Source organism: Plecotus auritus (assembly GCF_963455305.1).
Source record: "Plecotus auritus genome assembly, chromosome: 1".
In the NCBI taxonomy this organism is placed as follows: domain Eukaryota; kingdom Metazoa; phylum Chordata; class Mammalia; order Chiroptera; family Vespertilionidae; genus Plecotus; species Plecotus auritus.
Genome location: NC_137770.1, coordinates 46,584,532 through 46,602,712, shown reverse-complemented (window position 1 = coordinate 46,602,712; position 18,181 = coordinate 46,584,532). Strand labels below are relative to the sequence as shown.

General features: G+C 37.4%; 1 protein-coding gene across 2 annotated transcripts in view; it reads left to right on the top strand.

Annotated features, from left to right (window-relative positions):
• GLCE (glucuronic acid epimerase) overlaps positions 1-17,186 on the top strand; it is a 107,491-nt gene extending 90,305 nt beyond the window's left edge. For both annotated transcript variants that reach the window (XM_080675334.1, XM_080675335.1), the window contains 3 exons: positions 5,400-6,001; positions 7,517-7,762; positions 13,158-17,186. In XM_080675334.1, coding sequence (XP_080531460.1) covers positions 5,413-6,001; positions 7,517-7,762; positions 13,158-14,182 — 1,860 coding nt within the window. In that variant the 5' untranslated portion in view covers positions 5,400-5,412 and the 3' untranslated portion in view covers positions 14,183-17,186. The remainder of the gene's footprint in view (positions 1-5,399; positions 6,002-7,516; positions 7,763-13,157) is intronic.
• The last annotated feature ends 995 nt before the right edge of the window (positions 17,187-18,181 follow it).

Sequence of the window (18,181 nt, the reverse complement as noted above, 5' to 3'; positions counted from 1 at the left end):
CTAAAGAAAAACTAAGTTATATTTTGTTTTCCCTAATTTTTATCTATTTCTGCAAAGTTTTTCCAGTTTCTTTATGATCTTACTGAATGTTATTTTCTGTTTTAGATCTCCATAGTTACTAAAATCAAATTTTATTGCATTATGTTTCTAATAAAATAAATCTTTAGGGTCAGCAATAGATGAGGTTTCGAAGTTTTTTACTTACGGGTTTTTTTAAACTTTTCTTGTAACTTGAAAGGTTAATCTAGTTCATAGATACAGCAAAGGCTTTAAAGTTAAGTAGAAAGCTTATCACCACTCAGCAGAAAACCCTCGTTTTAGCTCTTAAAGTTACTATCATTTATACTTAGCAAAATGTCAATGCAGGCTACTTTTTGAAATTTGAAAGTTCCTATGGTCAGTTTGTTACAATTTGAGCAACATTATAATAAAATGTTCACATTTACCTTTAGATAAGCCTGATTTGGTAGTTAATACTGCATGCCAATATCAGGGTTTTCTTTCTCTCCATCCGTCTTCTATCTGACCAATCTCTCCCCTTCTCCAAAAATGTCAGTGCCTGTTTTGAAAGCTAAATACTTATACACATTTTTAACTTAAAATTTACACTTCTTTCTTTCAATATTTTAACAGTATTTTTTGACCTTTTTAATTTTCAATTTATACAGTTAAAAACAATAAATATAATCATGAAAATTAGAAAATATGCTTTTTTTAATAAAGTGAGATCATACTATATTGCTGTTTTATAACTTTTTTTTATTTAACAGTATCTCTCCATATGTCCTTCCATCTTTCCTTCTTATCAAGTCCATAGTCAAATTTCCTGGTGTAGGACAAATTTTCACATCTGGTTGCTATATGCCTTACATCTCTCTCTCTCTCTCTCTCTCTCTCTCTCTCTCTCTCTCTCTCTCTCTCTCTCTCTCTCTCTCTCTCAAATTGAATCTAGTCCCCCTTTTTCTTTGTATACCTCTAAACTTATTGAGGAGACAGGGCTAGCTCTCCTGCAGGATGTTTTACCTTCTAAATGTATCTGGTTGCTCCCATACTTAACTTGTTCCTCTATACCTTGTATTTCCTGTTAACTAGAAGTTAAATCTTTAGGCCTGAGAGATTTAAGTTAAATATTTTTGGTTGGGCTATGTCCGTGGTCGGCAAACTGCGGCTCGCAAGCCACATGCGGCTCTTTGGCCCCTTGAGTGTGGCTCTTCCACAAAATACCACGGCCTGGGCAAGTCTATTTTGAAGAAGTGGCGTTAGAAGAAGTTTAAGTTTAAAAAGTTTGGCTCTCAAAAGCAATTTTAATCGTTGTACTGTTGATATTTGGCTCTGTTGACTAATGCGTTTGCCGACCGCTGGGCTATGTGATAGGTTATGTACTTTTTATTTTAACTCATCAAGAGACACTGTATCTGCAGAGAACAGACTGACAGCTGTCAGGGGGAGTGAGGGCTGAGTGAAATAGGTCAGGGTACTAAGCAAAGGAAAAAAGGGAGATTCATGGACACAGACAACAGTATGGTGATTGCCAGAGGAAAGGGGGGTGGAGGGAAGAGGAAGTGGGGGTAGGGGAATAAAAGGTGATGGAAGGAGACTCAACTTGAGGTGGCGAACACACAATACAATATACAGATGTATTGTAGAATTGTATACCTGAAACAGGTATACTTTTATTAACCAATGTCACTGCAATAAATTCAATTTAAAAAAAAAAAGAGACACAGTATCTCGATGAGTCACCATTAATGAGACTGAATTAGGATAATGGCCATTCCATCCTTCACTGTAGCATTTCATCTTTCTCTCCTTTGTGACTAGAAAACAATACATTTGGTGTTACTTTGCACAGTATGAATCTCTATGTCCCTATCAAACATATACCTTACCTCTAATATTTGCTTAAATTAGTAATTTAATGAGGGAGCCCATAATTTTTTTATTTAAAATTTTTTCTACTTTATTAGCCACAATTTTTCTATAAAATAGGGTTTTTTAACATATGAGGCTATTGGTTTGATCATCTTAATTTCCACAACTCTACTAGTGGGGAAGGGGACCTATCAGGCTGATTCCTGTCCTATGTCTTTTGCCATGATTCTAGTTTTCTAAATTATGGAAATGTTTAAACATAAAAGTATAGAGAAAAATGCAGTGAACCTCCAATGTAACTTTCAGCTTCAGTGATCATCAATATATTTCCAATCTTCTTTTATTTGACCTCTTCTACTTTTTTTGATTTCTGGATTATGATTCCATTGATATTGGAAAAGTGTTCTGTTATGGCAAGGCCCCAGACCTGGAATCATCCATTTCTCTAAGAAGCCCTGATTGCTTTGATTGAAGAATGGTATCAGATAAAATCTGGGCATAAAGGTTATTGAAAGTTTTTAACTTTGATTTTTTTTACTTTCCCCTCATGTGCCTCATCATAATGGTAGCCTATTTCTCATAAGCAGGGTTACTCTCACCTGAGTCGTGGAGAATGGGCACTTCTCAAAGATACAACAAAAAAATTTATATTTCTATTTTAATTGGTCTACATTTTAGGTATAGCTGACAAATGATTCAAATTTTGGCAGGTAAGTTTTTTTAATGAAGGACCTTTTTCTGAAATAAACACTATTATCAGTTTATTTGTACTATAATATAAGGAAATTCTCAATGTATAAATATATGACTTCTGAAGGTTTGCTTATGCCACACTGTGTGTTTTTTGTTTGTTTTTGTTTTTTAGCATTCAGCACATTTTCTCATACTAATAATGCAGATGATAAAATGTTATTGGATTCTAGCTCTTAAAATCTGTATGATTTTCAAGATTAAACCCATACCTTTGCCTCCTGATGCTCTGATGAAATAAAATGTATATAAAATAAGAAGTGAAGAAGCCAATAACAATAAATAGAAAGACTCCCCAAGAGTGATAACTGAACAGATTTCAGGATCTCTTTTCGAGTATAAGAAGGCACAAGTATATCCCTCATCTCACCACCCATACCTCTCTCACCCTTGCACTTGGACTACAGATAGCTGGCATGAACCCAGGCAAAGCACCAGACAGATTTTTTTTTTTTTTTTTTTAGAGAAATTGTACTAAGGCTTCTGAGTACAAGTTATATCCCCAGAACAAAGGAAAAAGCCATCTTTATTCTGGCATTTAGAAGGCCTGCTGGCTCCCCACCTACACATCCTAAAGGAACACTGTATACCTAGCCCACACAGAGGCCCCCTCAGGAGAGCCACTTAGCAAAATAAAACAAAACCCAGACTATCTTGACAGTAACAGAAAATCCCTGTTGGTTAATGAGTCATTCAGGCCTAAATATGAATGAGTAACCAGAGTTCACCAGGCATGTGAGGAAAACTAATGGCATGAAAGAGAGACTAAAATAATCAGAAAATGCCACTGGAGAAAATAGAGGTAACCAGAGAGAACTTTATAAAAGAGAAACTAGTATACTCAACGCTACAAGAAGATACATTGATTAAACAAGAATAAGAGGACACCAGTTTTCATATTGAAAGGACACACCAAGTACTGAAATAGTGATGCAGACATAATACTGTAACACAGGAACCTGCACAATTCCTAGGATAAAAGATCCAGGGAAACATCATGTACAAAGTGACAAGTATCAGTCTGAAATCAAACTTCTCATCAGTAACCTTTAATGCTTTAAGAGAGTAAAATATTGCCTACAACATTTGGAAGAAAATGCTATGCAACCAGGGATTCTATATCCTGCCAAACTGTTCATGAAAGGTGAGAGCAGAATAAAGTTGTTTTCAGACAGGCAAGGGCTCAAAGTTAACTTCTCTTGAATTAAAAGAAATAAATGGATTGCACATTCACCATCAACCTTCTTGTAAAACAGAAATTCATTGTGTAATTTTTCATTAAACATTTTCATTTGGGGCTTTTTTTTTTTAATATCATTGGTGCCAAACGAGTTTATTGAGAGGAAAACGGGAAGGAGGATTGCAAACAATAAAATAAGTAGTTGTGGATTTATACCACAAAATAAATGACAGAACTACCATAGTAAACAGCAATGAGACCACTCCCTTTACTCTCAGTAGGCTGAAATATTCTATATACTGCACATAGATAACTCATAATTTTTCGTATTTCTCAATGACCTCAGCAGCAGGCAACCTGGGACCACTTACATGTAATCACAACTGGCTGGTACACCATATGGCCAGCAGGGACAACAGCATCAAATTCTTCTCCCATCATGACTGAAATGACATGATCTGGCTTATATTCAAAAGCATGATTCTGACTGCCGTGTTGAAAATAGACTTGGGGGTTGAATAGTAGAGCAAGGATAGAAGCACAGAGACCCAGGTTGGACATCATTGCTGTATTACACATGAAAAATTACAGTGGTTCTGATTTGGTGGTAATAGTAGTAACAGAAAGAGGTCAGATTCTGGGCATAATTTGAAGGTAGAGCCAATAGGATTTCCTGCCTGATTGGATATGGGGTGAGCAACAAAGGAGTCAAGATTTCTGGTCTGAACAGTAAGAAATGAGAACAGATTGAGGGACAAGATTAGGAGTTAAGTTTTGGATGTTATATTTCAGAAGTCTATTTGACCTCCAAGTAAAGATGTCAGTTGTTAGATTGAAACTTAGATATATATGTCTGCAGTTCTGAAGAAAGGACTGGCCTGGAGATAGAATTTTGGGAATATATGAATTGTATTTAAAGCTTATGGAATTGGGTGAGATCTAGAAGTGAGTAGAGAGAAAGAAGAGGTCTGAGGACTGGGACCCTATGTCACTCCCAACATTTTAGTTTTAGGGAGATGAGAAGGGATGACTGAGGAGGAGCAGCCACTGGGGTATAAGGAGAACCAAGACAGAATGGTACCCTAGAAGCCAAGGAATCATTGACTGTTTTATACTGTGAAGGGGTCAAATAGGATGAGCACTAAAAATTCACTGTTGGATTTGGCCACATGGATGTTGGAGTTTACCTTAGTAAGACCTGTTATGTGTTTTAAATAGCTACTAAGATGTTAAGACAAAAATATGTGTTAAGTTGTTTGGGCCCAACTACTTAATAAATGGAACTATTAGTTATTTCTTTGGGCCTATAGGCTTTGTGAAAAAATTACTGTGATACAAATGGAGCTATAAACAGAAAGTTTGAGAATCTCTGCTTTAGAGGCTCATGCCAAGTGAGCATTTTAAGCGGGGGAAAGCACCTCTTGCCTTTTCTTTGTCATGCCAAAAACGTTGAGTTCATAATTTTAAATCTGATTAGATTACATGCAATTAATAAAATTTCCTTAATGTGGTAATTCAACATAAAAAATAAAGCCTTATCTTATGAAATATCAGCAGTAATACATCTTTGCATGGATTTTTCTTCTTGACTCCATAGGTATGGTCTGAATATGCGTTGCTTGGCAGCTCGGGTCAACTATAAGACTTTGATTGTCATCTGCGCACTCTTCACTTTGGTCACAGTACTTTTGTGGAATAAGTGTTCCAGCGACAAAGCGATCCAGTTTCCACGGCACCTGAGTAATGGCTTCAGAGTGGATGGATTAGAAAAAAGAGCAGCAGCATCTGAGAGTAATAATAACAACTATGTGAACCATCTGGCCAAACAGTCCGAGGAGGCATTTCTTCAGGAACAGCAGAAAGCACCCCCTGTCGCTGGGGGCTTCAATAGCAATGGGGGAAGCAAGGTGTTAGGACTCAAATATGAAGAAATTGACTGTCTCATAAATGATGACCACACAATTAAAGGGAGACGAGAGGGGAATGAAATCTTTCTTCCATTCAGTTGGATAGAGAAATATTTTGATGTTTATGGAAAGGTAGTTCAGTATGATGGCTATGATCGGTTTGAATTCTCTCATAGCTATTCCAAAGTCTATGCACAAAGAGCTCCTTATCACCCTGATGGTGTATTTATGTCCTTTGAAGGCTACAACGTGGAAGTCCGAGACAGAGTCAAGTGCATAAGTGGGGTAGAAGGTTGGTATCTCTGCTCCACTACATTTTTCTATCCTGATTGTGTTGGAGAATAAGATACTATAGGTATTAATTATAAAGCAAGTACATATATAATTTACCATCAAAAGACCTTTCATCACTGTGACTTAGCAGAGAAGAACAATTTATTCTCAGCCTAGGGCAACTTCCTAGAGGGTGTGACTTACGAGCTACAATAAGATTATACCTGATCAAATAGGATTATTCCATCAATATGCCTCAGAATCAAAAATTCTCACCAGTAAGGCCAAGGCCTCAGGATCTTCAGAAATTTTGTGTTAAAATATACAGTTATTTTCCTATGAGAGGAGATGGGAAAGATGCTTGCTTTATCATTATACTAAAGTATTTTGAATACCAGAGTATGTTTCTGGCCTACTATTCCATTGATCAGTCTATTAGTTCTCATGCCAGTTGTATATTACTATAGTTATCAACCATCTTTAATGAGACTGTATAAGCTTTCCTTTTATGAAATGAAAATAATTCTGTTTGAATTTTAGAAAAAAAATATCTCCCCTTGGAGAAGGAATTCAGAAGTTAAAAAGCTTACTTGTAGCCTAGGTTTCTTCACCTCTGTGGCCCCTAGTTTCTTAAACTGTGTTGAAACTGTATCAGAGCACATATAGTTTTATAGGTTCCCAGTTTCTGCTGGGACTAGAACTACATACAGATAGGACTTTATGTCTGAACACATACCCCATGATGCAACAATACAATAGTCTGTGCAATGTGGTGTGATTGTATTTCACATGTAGGGAATTACTAAAATAAATAAAATACGGACACCAAGCATGTATAACTGTTCCTTACAACTTTATAAGAGGATAATCCATTAATGAATTATTTCAAGAATCTGTTTAAACATACAACTTTAATTCATTTTTTAAAATACTCCTTGTTCTCAAGAATTACCTATTGACATGAAGGATATGAAAAAGCTTCGCAAGCTTGTTTATACTTTTAAGTTGCCTAATCGTAACTGGGTTCTTACGAAAATGCTTTAACCATCAGATTATATACTTATGAGACCACATCTTGATATTGGAGGAGAGATGAGTATGTAATTAACTTGATTGTTAAGTATAAATGTTTAAGAAAATTTCAGGATTGACATTCTAGAATAAAATTATGATAACATTATCTACATGTATTTAAATTGCACAAAACTTGAATGTTTGAAGCAGGATTATAAAACATAACATCTATAGCTATGAGCAGAAGTACCACTCATAAAAAGTCAGTTTAAAAGATAATCTACAACATTACATTGCTACCTGTCAACAAATAATAAATGTGAGTAAATGAATGCTTAATTTTGTTTTTCGTATCTGGTTAATTTGGGTACTATTTTTTACTAAATATGAAAACTATGTGAGGAAGCTCAAATTTTGCTGATAACTTTATATCCCCAGAAGTAAAACAGTGAAGAGTAGTGTTCAAACAAACTTATAAATGTATGGACATAGTTATTTATTTTGTTTCTCTACTTTATAGGTGTACCTTTATCTACACAATGGGGACCTCAAGGCTATTTCTACCCGATCCAAATTGCACAGTATGGGTTAAGTCATTATAGCAAGAATCTAACTGAGAAACCTCCTCATATAGAAGTATATGAAACAGCAGAAGATAGAGACAAAGCCAACAAGCCCAATGACTGGACCGTGCCAAAGGGCTGCTTTATGGCTAATGTGGCTGATAAGTCTAGATTCACCAATGTTAAACAGTTCATTGCTCCAGGTAAGAGATGTATTGTGTGACTGCTAATTTTATGTTGATTTATAGCATCTGATACTCTTCAAATTGTTTTGAAAATAGCACACATTAACAAACCCTTCATGTTACATATATAAAGAAACAAATGGTGTCACTAAAGTAAAATCCCTAAAAAGGAACAGCTAAAAAATTCAAGGTTATAAAAGGCATATTTTCTGGGTGAAGAGCCAAGCCCTAGATTGAATATTAAGATCCAGGTAACTGCGTGGTGTGCATCTCCTTCCAGGGATCTGTGTCCCACAAGAATAAAGATTTTTTGTGTATTTCAGTACAATATTCTTTAATTTTTAAACTATTTTGCATTAAGATAGAAGTTTTCCCTTATAGAAAGAACCATCCTTTCCTTTGCATATTTTTACCAGTAGCTATTAAATTTTTTCAAGATAAGACAGCATTACCAATTAGGCCTGCTTCCCATATTGAATTTTGTTAATGTACTAAATTGTCTCAAATTTCATATAAAACCATTTCATTAATAAAATCATTTATAAAATCAAATTAACTTTATGCAACATTTTCCCTTTTACTAAGACAGTTTCATTAATTAGAATGTAATGCATTTTCCTCCACTAATCAATATCAATGAGAATTAATGAGTCCATTACTTAAAAAGACAATGAAATAATTTTAGTTAGCACCTCAGGCTTTACTTCTCTATGGGGAAATGTTGTCAAAAATAGAACTCATTCCTAACCTCCCACCAACCTTGCAGTCAGTAAATAGAAAGAGAAAAGTTTATAAGCCCTCTTCTGTATTCTCTCCTTGTCCTTTATTGGTAACTGTGTAATTCACAGACCTTGAAAGCCACAATACAAATCTACTCATTCTGGATGGCCTTAAGTAATGGATTTATGAGTGCTTAATGCAGTACAAATAATGGGTGACCTTTCGTTTTCATTCTGTGACTAGGACTTCTTTTCTCCTGTGGTATTCTGTGATATTCCAGTACATAGAACATCTTTGCTTATTGTAAAACAGCAGGCTTGGCTGGGTGAGAAAGTATGTGGAAATGTTTAAGGATATTTAGCTTGTGATACCTAAAAGATAATTTCTTGCAGCAGGAAATGCTTGGACGAAGCAAAAGGGTATTTGGTTTTGGGATGCACCAAAGGGGCTTATTTTTGCACTGATTACAAAACGTTGTCCTCTTCAAGTGCTGGAAGGTTTCTAGAACAATCTTTTGAACTCTATCCTATTTAGAGCAATAGATTTCATGGCCCACTTTTGGATGCCCTGGATAATACAAAGATAGGTCTCCTCATACAAAATGAGGAACCCTCACTTAGCCCTTCTTTCTTCAGCCAGTAGCTGGAGATAAAACTACTTCCTAAGGTGGTTTTAAGCATATGGAGAAGAGAAACTCTGTGACAGTACCTCTGCAGGTAGGACAGAAGCTACTCACAGTTGGAACTCCCTGTTGGTGGGAGTGTGCTAGCTGGGGATGGAGAACTTGTTTTGATATCCTGGGTGCCTGACGATGCACTCAAAACAAATATTGGAGGGAGAGTGAGTGGAGTTACATGGGGGTTGTTGCTCAGAGTAGGAGAAAGAAATCCCAGAGGTGAGTCTGTTTATTAAGGCAGTAATATAGGAGATGAAGCTTTCTAGAGGATAGACCTCGTGGGAGATAAATTCAGAGAAGAAATTGGGACTTGTACATAAAAGCATAGGTCAAAGTGAGATGTGGCTCTAGAGGACCAACGCCTGAAACTGTTGGCCTTTTATTTTTTTATTTTTTGGCCTGGAATTTTTTTTGCCCTGAAGGGGACAAAATCATCTAGCAGAAAGAATTATAACATGCATCTGTAGCATATTATTTTCTTGTCTTATTTGCTGAATAATATTTTGTTCCTCTTCCTGGTTTTAAGATGGAATGAACTAAAAACTTTATACCTGTCCTGCTCTATTAAATTAAATTAGTTTTTCTTTCCCAAAGCACTCTCTTTATTTCATTTCCATGGTATCACTTTCCCTCTCTCTGTAGCATTCTTTCTTAGGCTTCTTGTGAGCTTCTCTTCTTCTACTTGACCCTTATCTCTCAGTGGTCCTGGAGATTTTGAGTAGGGCCTCTTCTCACTCCACATAGTAAACCTGTTGATTAAATGAAAGAGTCCTAACAGTTTGTGTACTATGTGAAAATATTGATTTAAAGACTACTCTTAAATGTTTATTATTCTTTGTTGCCTAAAGTACATGTAAACACATACTAAAAATAGACACTTGTAGAGACTCCTTGGAATAACTGCTCAGAGAGGAGGTGTCGTGGATTTCAAGCAATTAGGAAATTTCTATTAGTAGATTTAAAGCACTATAGTTGCCACACCATAGTCAGTTCCATTTTCTACCATTCAGATCCTTCTCAATACATCTGTGAAATGGAATTAAAAATTATGTCATAAAATTGTTGTGAAGATTATGATTGTTGGTAGATTGATTTAAATTAGAGATTGTGACTTCTCTGTGTGTGGTGGTAGATTTTAGGAAAGTTATGTGGAGGTGTTAGGTTTTAGGAAAGTTAATAGTGGGGTTTTTTAAAAGGTTACATCCCATGACATCATTCATTACTGAGTTCTTTGAACTAATCTGTTATATTGAGACATAAGGTGATTGACTAAACCATATCATTTCACTGGAATTTTATATATAAAGTGAAAATCAGAATATAATTCTGGGAGAAAAATGGGTACTTCGTTAGCTTCCTCCCATTTGGACTTCTAGAGATCGGCCATTGTTACCCACTTTGGTGAAAATGGATGTCATAGTTAATACTCTTGTCTGATTAATGAGGCATTACCCTAAGAATGAAAAAATAAGTAGCACTCAAGATAGTCTGCTTTGCTGAATATAATTTAATCTTGAGTGATTCATAAGTCAACAGAATCCTGTAGTGGTTCGGGGATATACTGAGCATCAGATTCCATTTTACTATGATGCAGAAAAATGCTAGTTAAGATCGAGAGATTGCATGTTGACATTTTCCAGGTTAAATGGGTTTTTATTGTATTAGAAGTATACTTTTGAAATCACTTAAAAAAAATCACTCAAAGCCTGCATAAGTCTATCAAGATGTTCCCATTCTTAATTCAGTTTCCATAATTGTCCATCAAATGAAGTAATTAAGAGCCTTGGATTCATTATATCCACATTGGTAAAGTCCACTGTTGGGAGAGTTAACGGTCAACTCAACATACTAATATTCACCAAACTACTCACAGGTCTACATTATGCACTGTCATCAGCTCACATTTCTAATTTTTGCTCCCAGTGAAAGATTTCCTCAAGGACTCCTCAAAGCAGATCTGATTCTGTGGCTATATTTAAGAGAAATAACTCTTTCACTGATTATTCTCATGAGAATGCCACTTCCAATATCATTTCTTTCTCACAGTCTTTGAACTTGGGTTCAAGAATCCTAGTTTCTAGTCCCTACTCCACTACTTAGCATTTGGTTTCAGGCAAACCTTTTAACCTTGCAAAGCCTTCATATCTTCATCTCTAAAATGTTAATTCCTGCTCAGGAGATGGTAATGCCAGCCTCAGTAGATTATTGTAAGGATCAAGTGAGATAATACATCTGAATGTGTTTTGAATATTTAAGCTCTATAAAGATCAAGATATTTACATTTATCTTTAATATTATAAAATTTGTACGATATTTTCTGTTGTTGTTTTTCTTGTTCTTGCTGCTGCTGTTGTCTGATTTAATGTGCTCAGTTTCTTTGCTTGGTAGATCTAGCCCAGCAGTACACAGAAAGTCATCTTTCTGGGAGTCAGCCATCATTGCACTGTAAATATGCAGGAGAAATTTCCTCTTTGATAATATGCCAAATTAAATAGCTTTTACAATTTATCAGTTTCTGAAGCCAGTGGCTTCAGAATAATAATAATAATCACTGTCTTTTTTTACTATAGTCCAAGCCATTATCTTTTTTTAATATATATATATTTTTTAATTTCAGAGAGAGGAAGGGAGCGGGGAGAGAGATAGAAACATCAGCGATGAGAGAGAATCATCAAATGACTGCCTCCTGCACACCCCACACGGGATCGAACCCACAATCCAGGCATGTGCCCTAACCTGGAATCGAACTGTGACTTCTAGGTCCATTGGTTGACGCTCAATCACTGATCAACACCAGCGGGCCAAGCCACTATCTTTTTTAAATTCGCACAATTACCTTGCAGAGTAATATCTCTATTTAACATGTGAAGAAACTGAGACTCTAAGAGGTGTATGTGTTGAACATCTCAAAGCTAGTAAGTGATAGAATAAGAGTTTATACAAGGCTGGTGTTTTGTTTGTTTGTTTTAACTCCAAAGCCTGTGCTTCTCCCTCTACCTCCCTCAATATCCCTCACTTTTTGTTGACTACATCAGCCTATTATTCCTTAACTAGAGGCCCGGTGCACGAAATTCGTGCACCAGCGGGGGAGGGAGGGTGTCCCTCAGCCCAGCCTGCACCCTCTCCAATCTGGGACCCCATGAGGGATGTCCAATCCTGGTGGGATCGGGCCTAAACAGGCAGTTGAACATCCCTCTCACAATCCATGACTGCTGGCTCCCAAATGCTCACCTGCCTGCCTTCTAATTGCCCCTAACCGCTTCTGCCTGCCAGCCTGATCACCCCCCTAACCACTCCCCTGCCAGCCTGATTGATGCCTAACTGCTCCCCTGCCAGCCTGCTTGCCCCTAATTGCCCTCCCTTGCAGGCCTGGTCCCTCCCAACTGCCCTCCCCTGCTGGACATCTTGTGGTGGCCATCTTGTGCCCACATGGGGGCAGGATCTTTGACCACATGGGGGCAGCCATCTTGTGTGTTGGAATGATGATCAATCTGCATATTACTCTTTTATTAGATAGAATTACCAGAAATTTTATTCACAATTCCAGCAAATATCTGAAAACAACCTATCATTTTTAATATCAAATGAGATATTAGTAATAGAGAGCCAGACTAGACAACCTGGGTTCAGCTAGCTTTTGACTGTTTTTTTTCTTTTTGCAGAATGGGTATATTAAAATAGTCACTGATTATTGATCAGCTGGTAATTTGAAAGGCAGTTTGATCAACAATACCTTAGCATTGCTCTTATGTTGTGTAACCATCTAATGTTAACCAAACAGGCCAAAAGATAAGAGCTTTAGCCTGGTGCTCACAGCCATCATGGACTCACTAATTCTATCATTTGTGGTTAATTCAGTAAAAATAACAATAACAATAATGATGATGATCTGACACAAAATATTGAAACATTAATTTTGTATGGTCAGTGGTTGTCAAGGATGAATTACAGTTAACTTTTAAATACAAAGAGGTTGTATTCTAATCAGTCTTTGTTGGTATATTTTATTCCCTACAGAGACCAGTGAAGGTGTATCTTTGCAACTTGGGAACACAAAAGATTTTATTATTTCATTTGACCTCAAGTTCTTGACAAATGGAAGTGTGTCTGTGGTTCTAGAGACTACAGAAAAGAACCAGCTCTTCACTGTGCATTATGTCTCTAATACCCAGCTAATTGCTTTTAAAGAAAGAGACATATACTACGGCATTGGGCCCAGGACTTCATGGAGCACAGTTACCAGGGACCTGGTCACTGACCTCAGGAAAGGAGTGGGTCTTTCCAACACAAAAGCTGTCAAGCCAACCAAAATAATGCCCAAGAAGGTGGTTAGATTAATTGCAAAAGGGAAAGGATTCCTTGATAACATTACTATCTCTACCACAGCCCACATGGCTGCATTCTTCGCAGCCAGTGACTGGCTGGTAAGGAACCAAGATGAGAAAGGTGGCTGGCCAATCATGGTAACCCGGAAATTAGGGGAAGGGTTCAAGTCTTTAGAGCCAGGGTGGTACTCTGCCATGGCCCAAGGGCAAGCCATTTCTACATTAGTCAGGGCCTATCTGTTAACAAAAGACCATATATTCCTCAATTCAGCTTTAAGGGCAACAGCCCCTTATAAGTTTCTATCAGAGCAGCATGGAGTTAAAGCTGTGTTTATGAATAAACATGACTGGTATGAAGAGTATCCAACCACACCTAGCTCTTTTGTTTTAAATGGCTTTATGTATTCTTTAATTGGGCTGTATGACTTAAAAGAAACTGCAGGAGAAAAACTCGGGAAAGAAGCAAGGTCCCTGTATGAGCATGGCATGGAATCCCTGAAAGCCATGCTCCCCTTGTACGACACTGGCTCAGGAACCATCTATGACCTCCGGCACTTCATGCTTGGCATCGCCCCCAACCTGGCCCGCTGGGACTATCACACCACCCACATCAATCAACTGCAGCTCCTCAGCACCATTGATGAGTCCCCAATCTTCAAAGAATTCGTCAAGAGGTGGAAAAGCTACCTTAAAGGCAGCAGGGCAAAGCACAACTAGAGCTCACAACCAAAAGCCTATTTCAGTCTCTGCTGTACACAGAAACTACGGGCCCTGCCAGCAGCGCAGAGGCACGCATGGTAAGGTCGGAGACTAGGTTTCTGTGGATGACATCAAAGTGATACACGATCCTTAAAGCCAGTCTCCTGAGATAACGGCATTCCATGGGTTGAGTGTATAGAATTATAGGTAGGTGGCATTCAGAGCAGGAAAGTGTTTAGTCAGGGTGCTGAACAGAGATGTTTAACCTTGCCTTGCTTATCACTCTGTACAGTTCCACAGGTAGCCCACCCCCTCTTGGTTTGGGAAAATGAATGGTAAGTAGCTGTTACTCGCCAACTGGCTATCACTTACCTGAAAACTTAGTATGGGGTGCTTTTAAAATGTGATTATTTATGTTTATGTTGAAAGCAGATTTAAAAAAAAAAATGTGCTGTAATACAGTGAATATTTACCTGTAGCCTGAATAGTGGACTGTGTGCAACTTTTTAAAATGATGTGTGTGTTTTTTTCTATAGATTAACTTCTTGGGGGCAATTGAGCATTTGTTGCTTTTGTTCAATTTGTTATATATGGAGAATATTTTGAACTTCTGGTTTTCTTGATGTGTAAATTAAAACACAGTCGGTGTTCAGGCTTCACAGTTATGTAATGTAAGCACAACTAAAATGAAACGTGTTGACTGCACAAGAAATTACAAAAATATTATGTTTTATGAAACTTGATCTACAATCAGTAAAGGTTTGATAATCAAGTCTATCCCTCCCCTATCTCCATTGTGATTGGTGTCTTTCGTTGTTATCTAGAATTTTCTATTTCAATTCAGACTACATGCAAGAGTTTTTTCTATTTGGGGGGACATTTGGGGGTCATTATTTGGGAAATTTTATTATAAATAAACCTAAATTTGGAAAGGAGCTAGTAATTCTGATAAGTCCACCACCATTACACCTTTAGGATTTTTCCCCCTTAAGGAAAAATACTAGATCAGATATTACATACAACAGTGGTTGGCAAACTGCGGCTCGCGAGCCACATGCGGCTCTTTGGCCCCTTGAGTATGGCTCTTCCACAAAATACCACGGCCTGGGCGAATCTATTTTGAAGAAGTGGCGTTTAGAAAAAGTTTAAGTTTAAAAAATTTGGCTCTCAAAAGAAATTTCAATCATCGTACTGTTGATATTTGGCTCTGTTGGCTAATGAGTTTGCCGACCACTGACATACAAGAATCACAGAAGGTTTTTTTTCCTACTTAGATCATTCTTGGTCATCAACTTTTGAAACCATTGACTCTGCACATCATTGTTTTTCCTTTGCAATTTTAATTTTAAATTATTTTAGCTGTTGGATAGAAGTGATGTTACTGCATTTATTGTACATGTAATGAGACTTTATTTGACTTTTATATCTCACTGTACCCTTATATGCCTATAGGTTTCTTAGCCCACATACCCTGGGCAGTGTCTGCTATAGGGCTTCAAGCATTAGGTCAGAACCAAAGGAGGTTGATTTTTCTATCTTTTGTTTTAATGTCTGACAGTACACTAAATCAGCACTATAACTTAGATAGATTGGGAATATGAGACCCCACACTTTCAGGGGTCACCACAAATAGTGCAGTTTATCTGTGACCTATATTAAATGCACATCACAACTCTATTTTACCCACAACAAAACAGTTGTGGGTTATTAGGTTTTCCCATAGCTTTTGGCCTTTGTAGTTCTTCTATATTAGATGTCTCAACAAGAACATCTGGATGCCTTCATTTTTAATTTCAGTGCTCAAAAATAAACATTCTCCAATCTGGGAACCCTTTTTACTTCATTGTATTTGTTATACTAGAACAGCCCAGACTGCCTTGTGTTTGCCTACTGGTACTTCAGACTAAGGGAATCAACAAAAACAGTACGGTACTGCTTCTGTGACAAATATCAGTGCCTTAACAATGTGTCTGTCCTTTTCCACTGAAAAAGGAAAGGCATTTTGATCGAGAAATGGCATTGCTATTTCATTGCTGTTGGTTTCACACTGCCTTCCACATTGCAACAGCAACTTGATTTTTCTTGTGATCCCAGAATTTTCTAAGAGAGTGAGTTGAACCGATAGCAGCAGCATCAGTACAAACTATTGGTTCTCAAACTTCACGATGTCTCAGAACCACCTGGGAACCTACTGAAATACAGATTCCAGATATTCAGTAAATCTGCCTGTGAACCATGGTAACCTGCATTTTTAACAAGCATTCAGGTGATTCTGATGCAGGTGATCTGGGGGCATACATGGAGGAACACTGCCCAAGACCATCCATTGCACTTTTGTTCCTAAACACCTATGGAGTTTGCTAGGGTTTTTAATCATGTGAAATGTTTACTTTACTTACTCTGTGCTTAGAATGGGGAAGGTGTTTTTAAGTTTTATTTTGTTTCTTTAAATTTGTCTTTGTTTCAAGATTATGGGTATTAGTTTACACTTATCTTGAGTTGGCTTTGATGTTAAGTTAAATCTATTGCCACTTCAGTTTTGAAACCAGCCAAAAGTTTCAGATAAAGGTCAAGTTTGACCCTTTAGCAGTTACTGTACATACAGGCTTCATCCAAAAACCATCCAGTGTATGTGAGCAAATACAAAAAATGACACACAAGCACAACTCTCGAGATGTGGCAGTCCTTTTTCTTTGTCGGTGTACAGACTTCCATGAAAGCTGCTATTCGCATCCTCCTTGTAATTGTTTTTCTTGTTTTTCCTCCATTGTACATGTGGGTTATATACCATGTGTTAAATATGCAATAAAGTGTTTACTGGATGCCCTTCTGAAGGGTAGTCCTTTGTAAAGCTGTACAGACTGCAGTTTAAGCACAATGTGCACATGTTAGTTTTATATACAGCAAAACTTGATTTTTTGCAGATGGAAAGGTATTTTGTTTCTATACAAAGTAAATGGATTGTGCTGAATGTAAAGCTGCTTTATAAAATTGTAAAATAAAGTTTTTATCCTAAAAGGAATGTACCTGGATATTTCTCTTTCATTTCTAGTTATTCTAAGATTATTTTATCCCAGCAAGCAGATTTCTGACCATCGTTTTCTGTTCAGCCTGTGACAACTAGTCAGGTAACAAAATGCTCATTATAATGTGTATCAGGCCCTTTAAGACAATATGGGAGGAGAATATCACATGGGCCTTAACCAGGAGGGTTAGTCTATAGGGAGTACACAGTGTCCACAAATCAGTTTCAGAGAAAAAAAAAAAAGCTGAACTGTGTGGTCAGTCATTATGTTGTATCTCCTCCAGCACAATAAGCATTATTTAATCCCTCCCTTCTTCTCAGAGAGTAATAAGTAATCCAGGCTCCCAAATACATACAAAATCATAGACTAGTGTGGTTTCATGTTAGTTTCATTGCATATTAGTTTTTTTGTTATGAAGACTGCATTTATATAATGGAATTCCAATTTATCACCAATCAGCTTTTTCCAGCTGTTAGGTGCACAGATTTTGACAGGCTGCTAATCCACATTCTTGGCCTCTCTTCCTTCTCTGTCATCCTCAGTTGGGAAACAGTCATAAGGGGGCACGTTGCTTTGATTTTGCTATTTGTAGCTAAACTGTGAATGTATTAGCCACTCTTCTGTAGCACACTGAACATCACATATTTGTCTTTCCATCGCCCTTGAGAGGGGACAGACCCTCCATGCCTCGGAGGACTTACTCCAGTCTGTTGAGCTCTCCTTTCCTGAGAACGCCTTCTTCGTATCCATGGGGCTCTGGCGGCCACTGTGTGCTATGTGACCCTGCCTCTTCTGGGCATGACTGTTAGACCTGGGTGAGTCTCTTCCCCAGGAATCCAGAGTCGGAATGGATAACTGAAGAAGATACACAGTGAAAAATAAGAGAATCTTGGCAGTGCTCTAAGCCCTGGGTCCAGTGCATTTCAGAGGCCAGCAGCATTTCCTCTGGTTCCGTGAGATACAGTGTCTCTTTAGGACACATTCCTCTTTG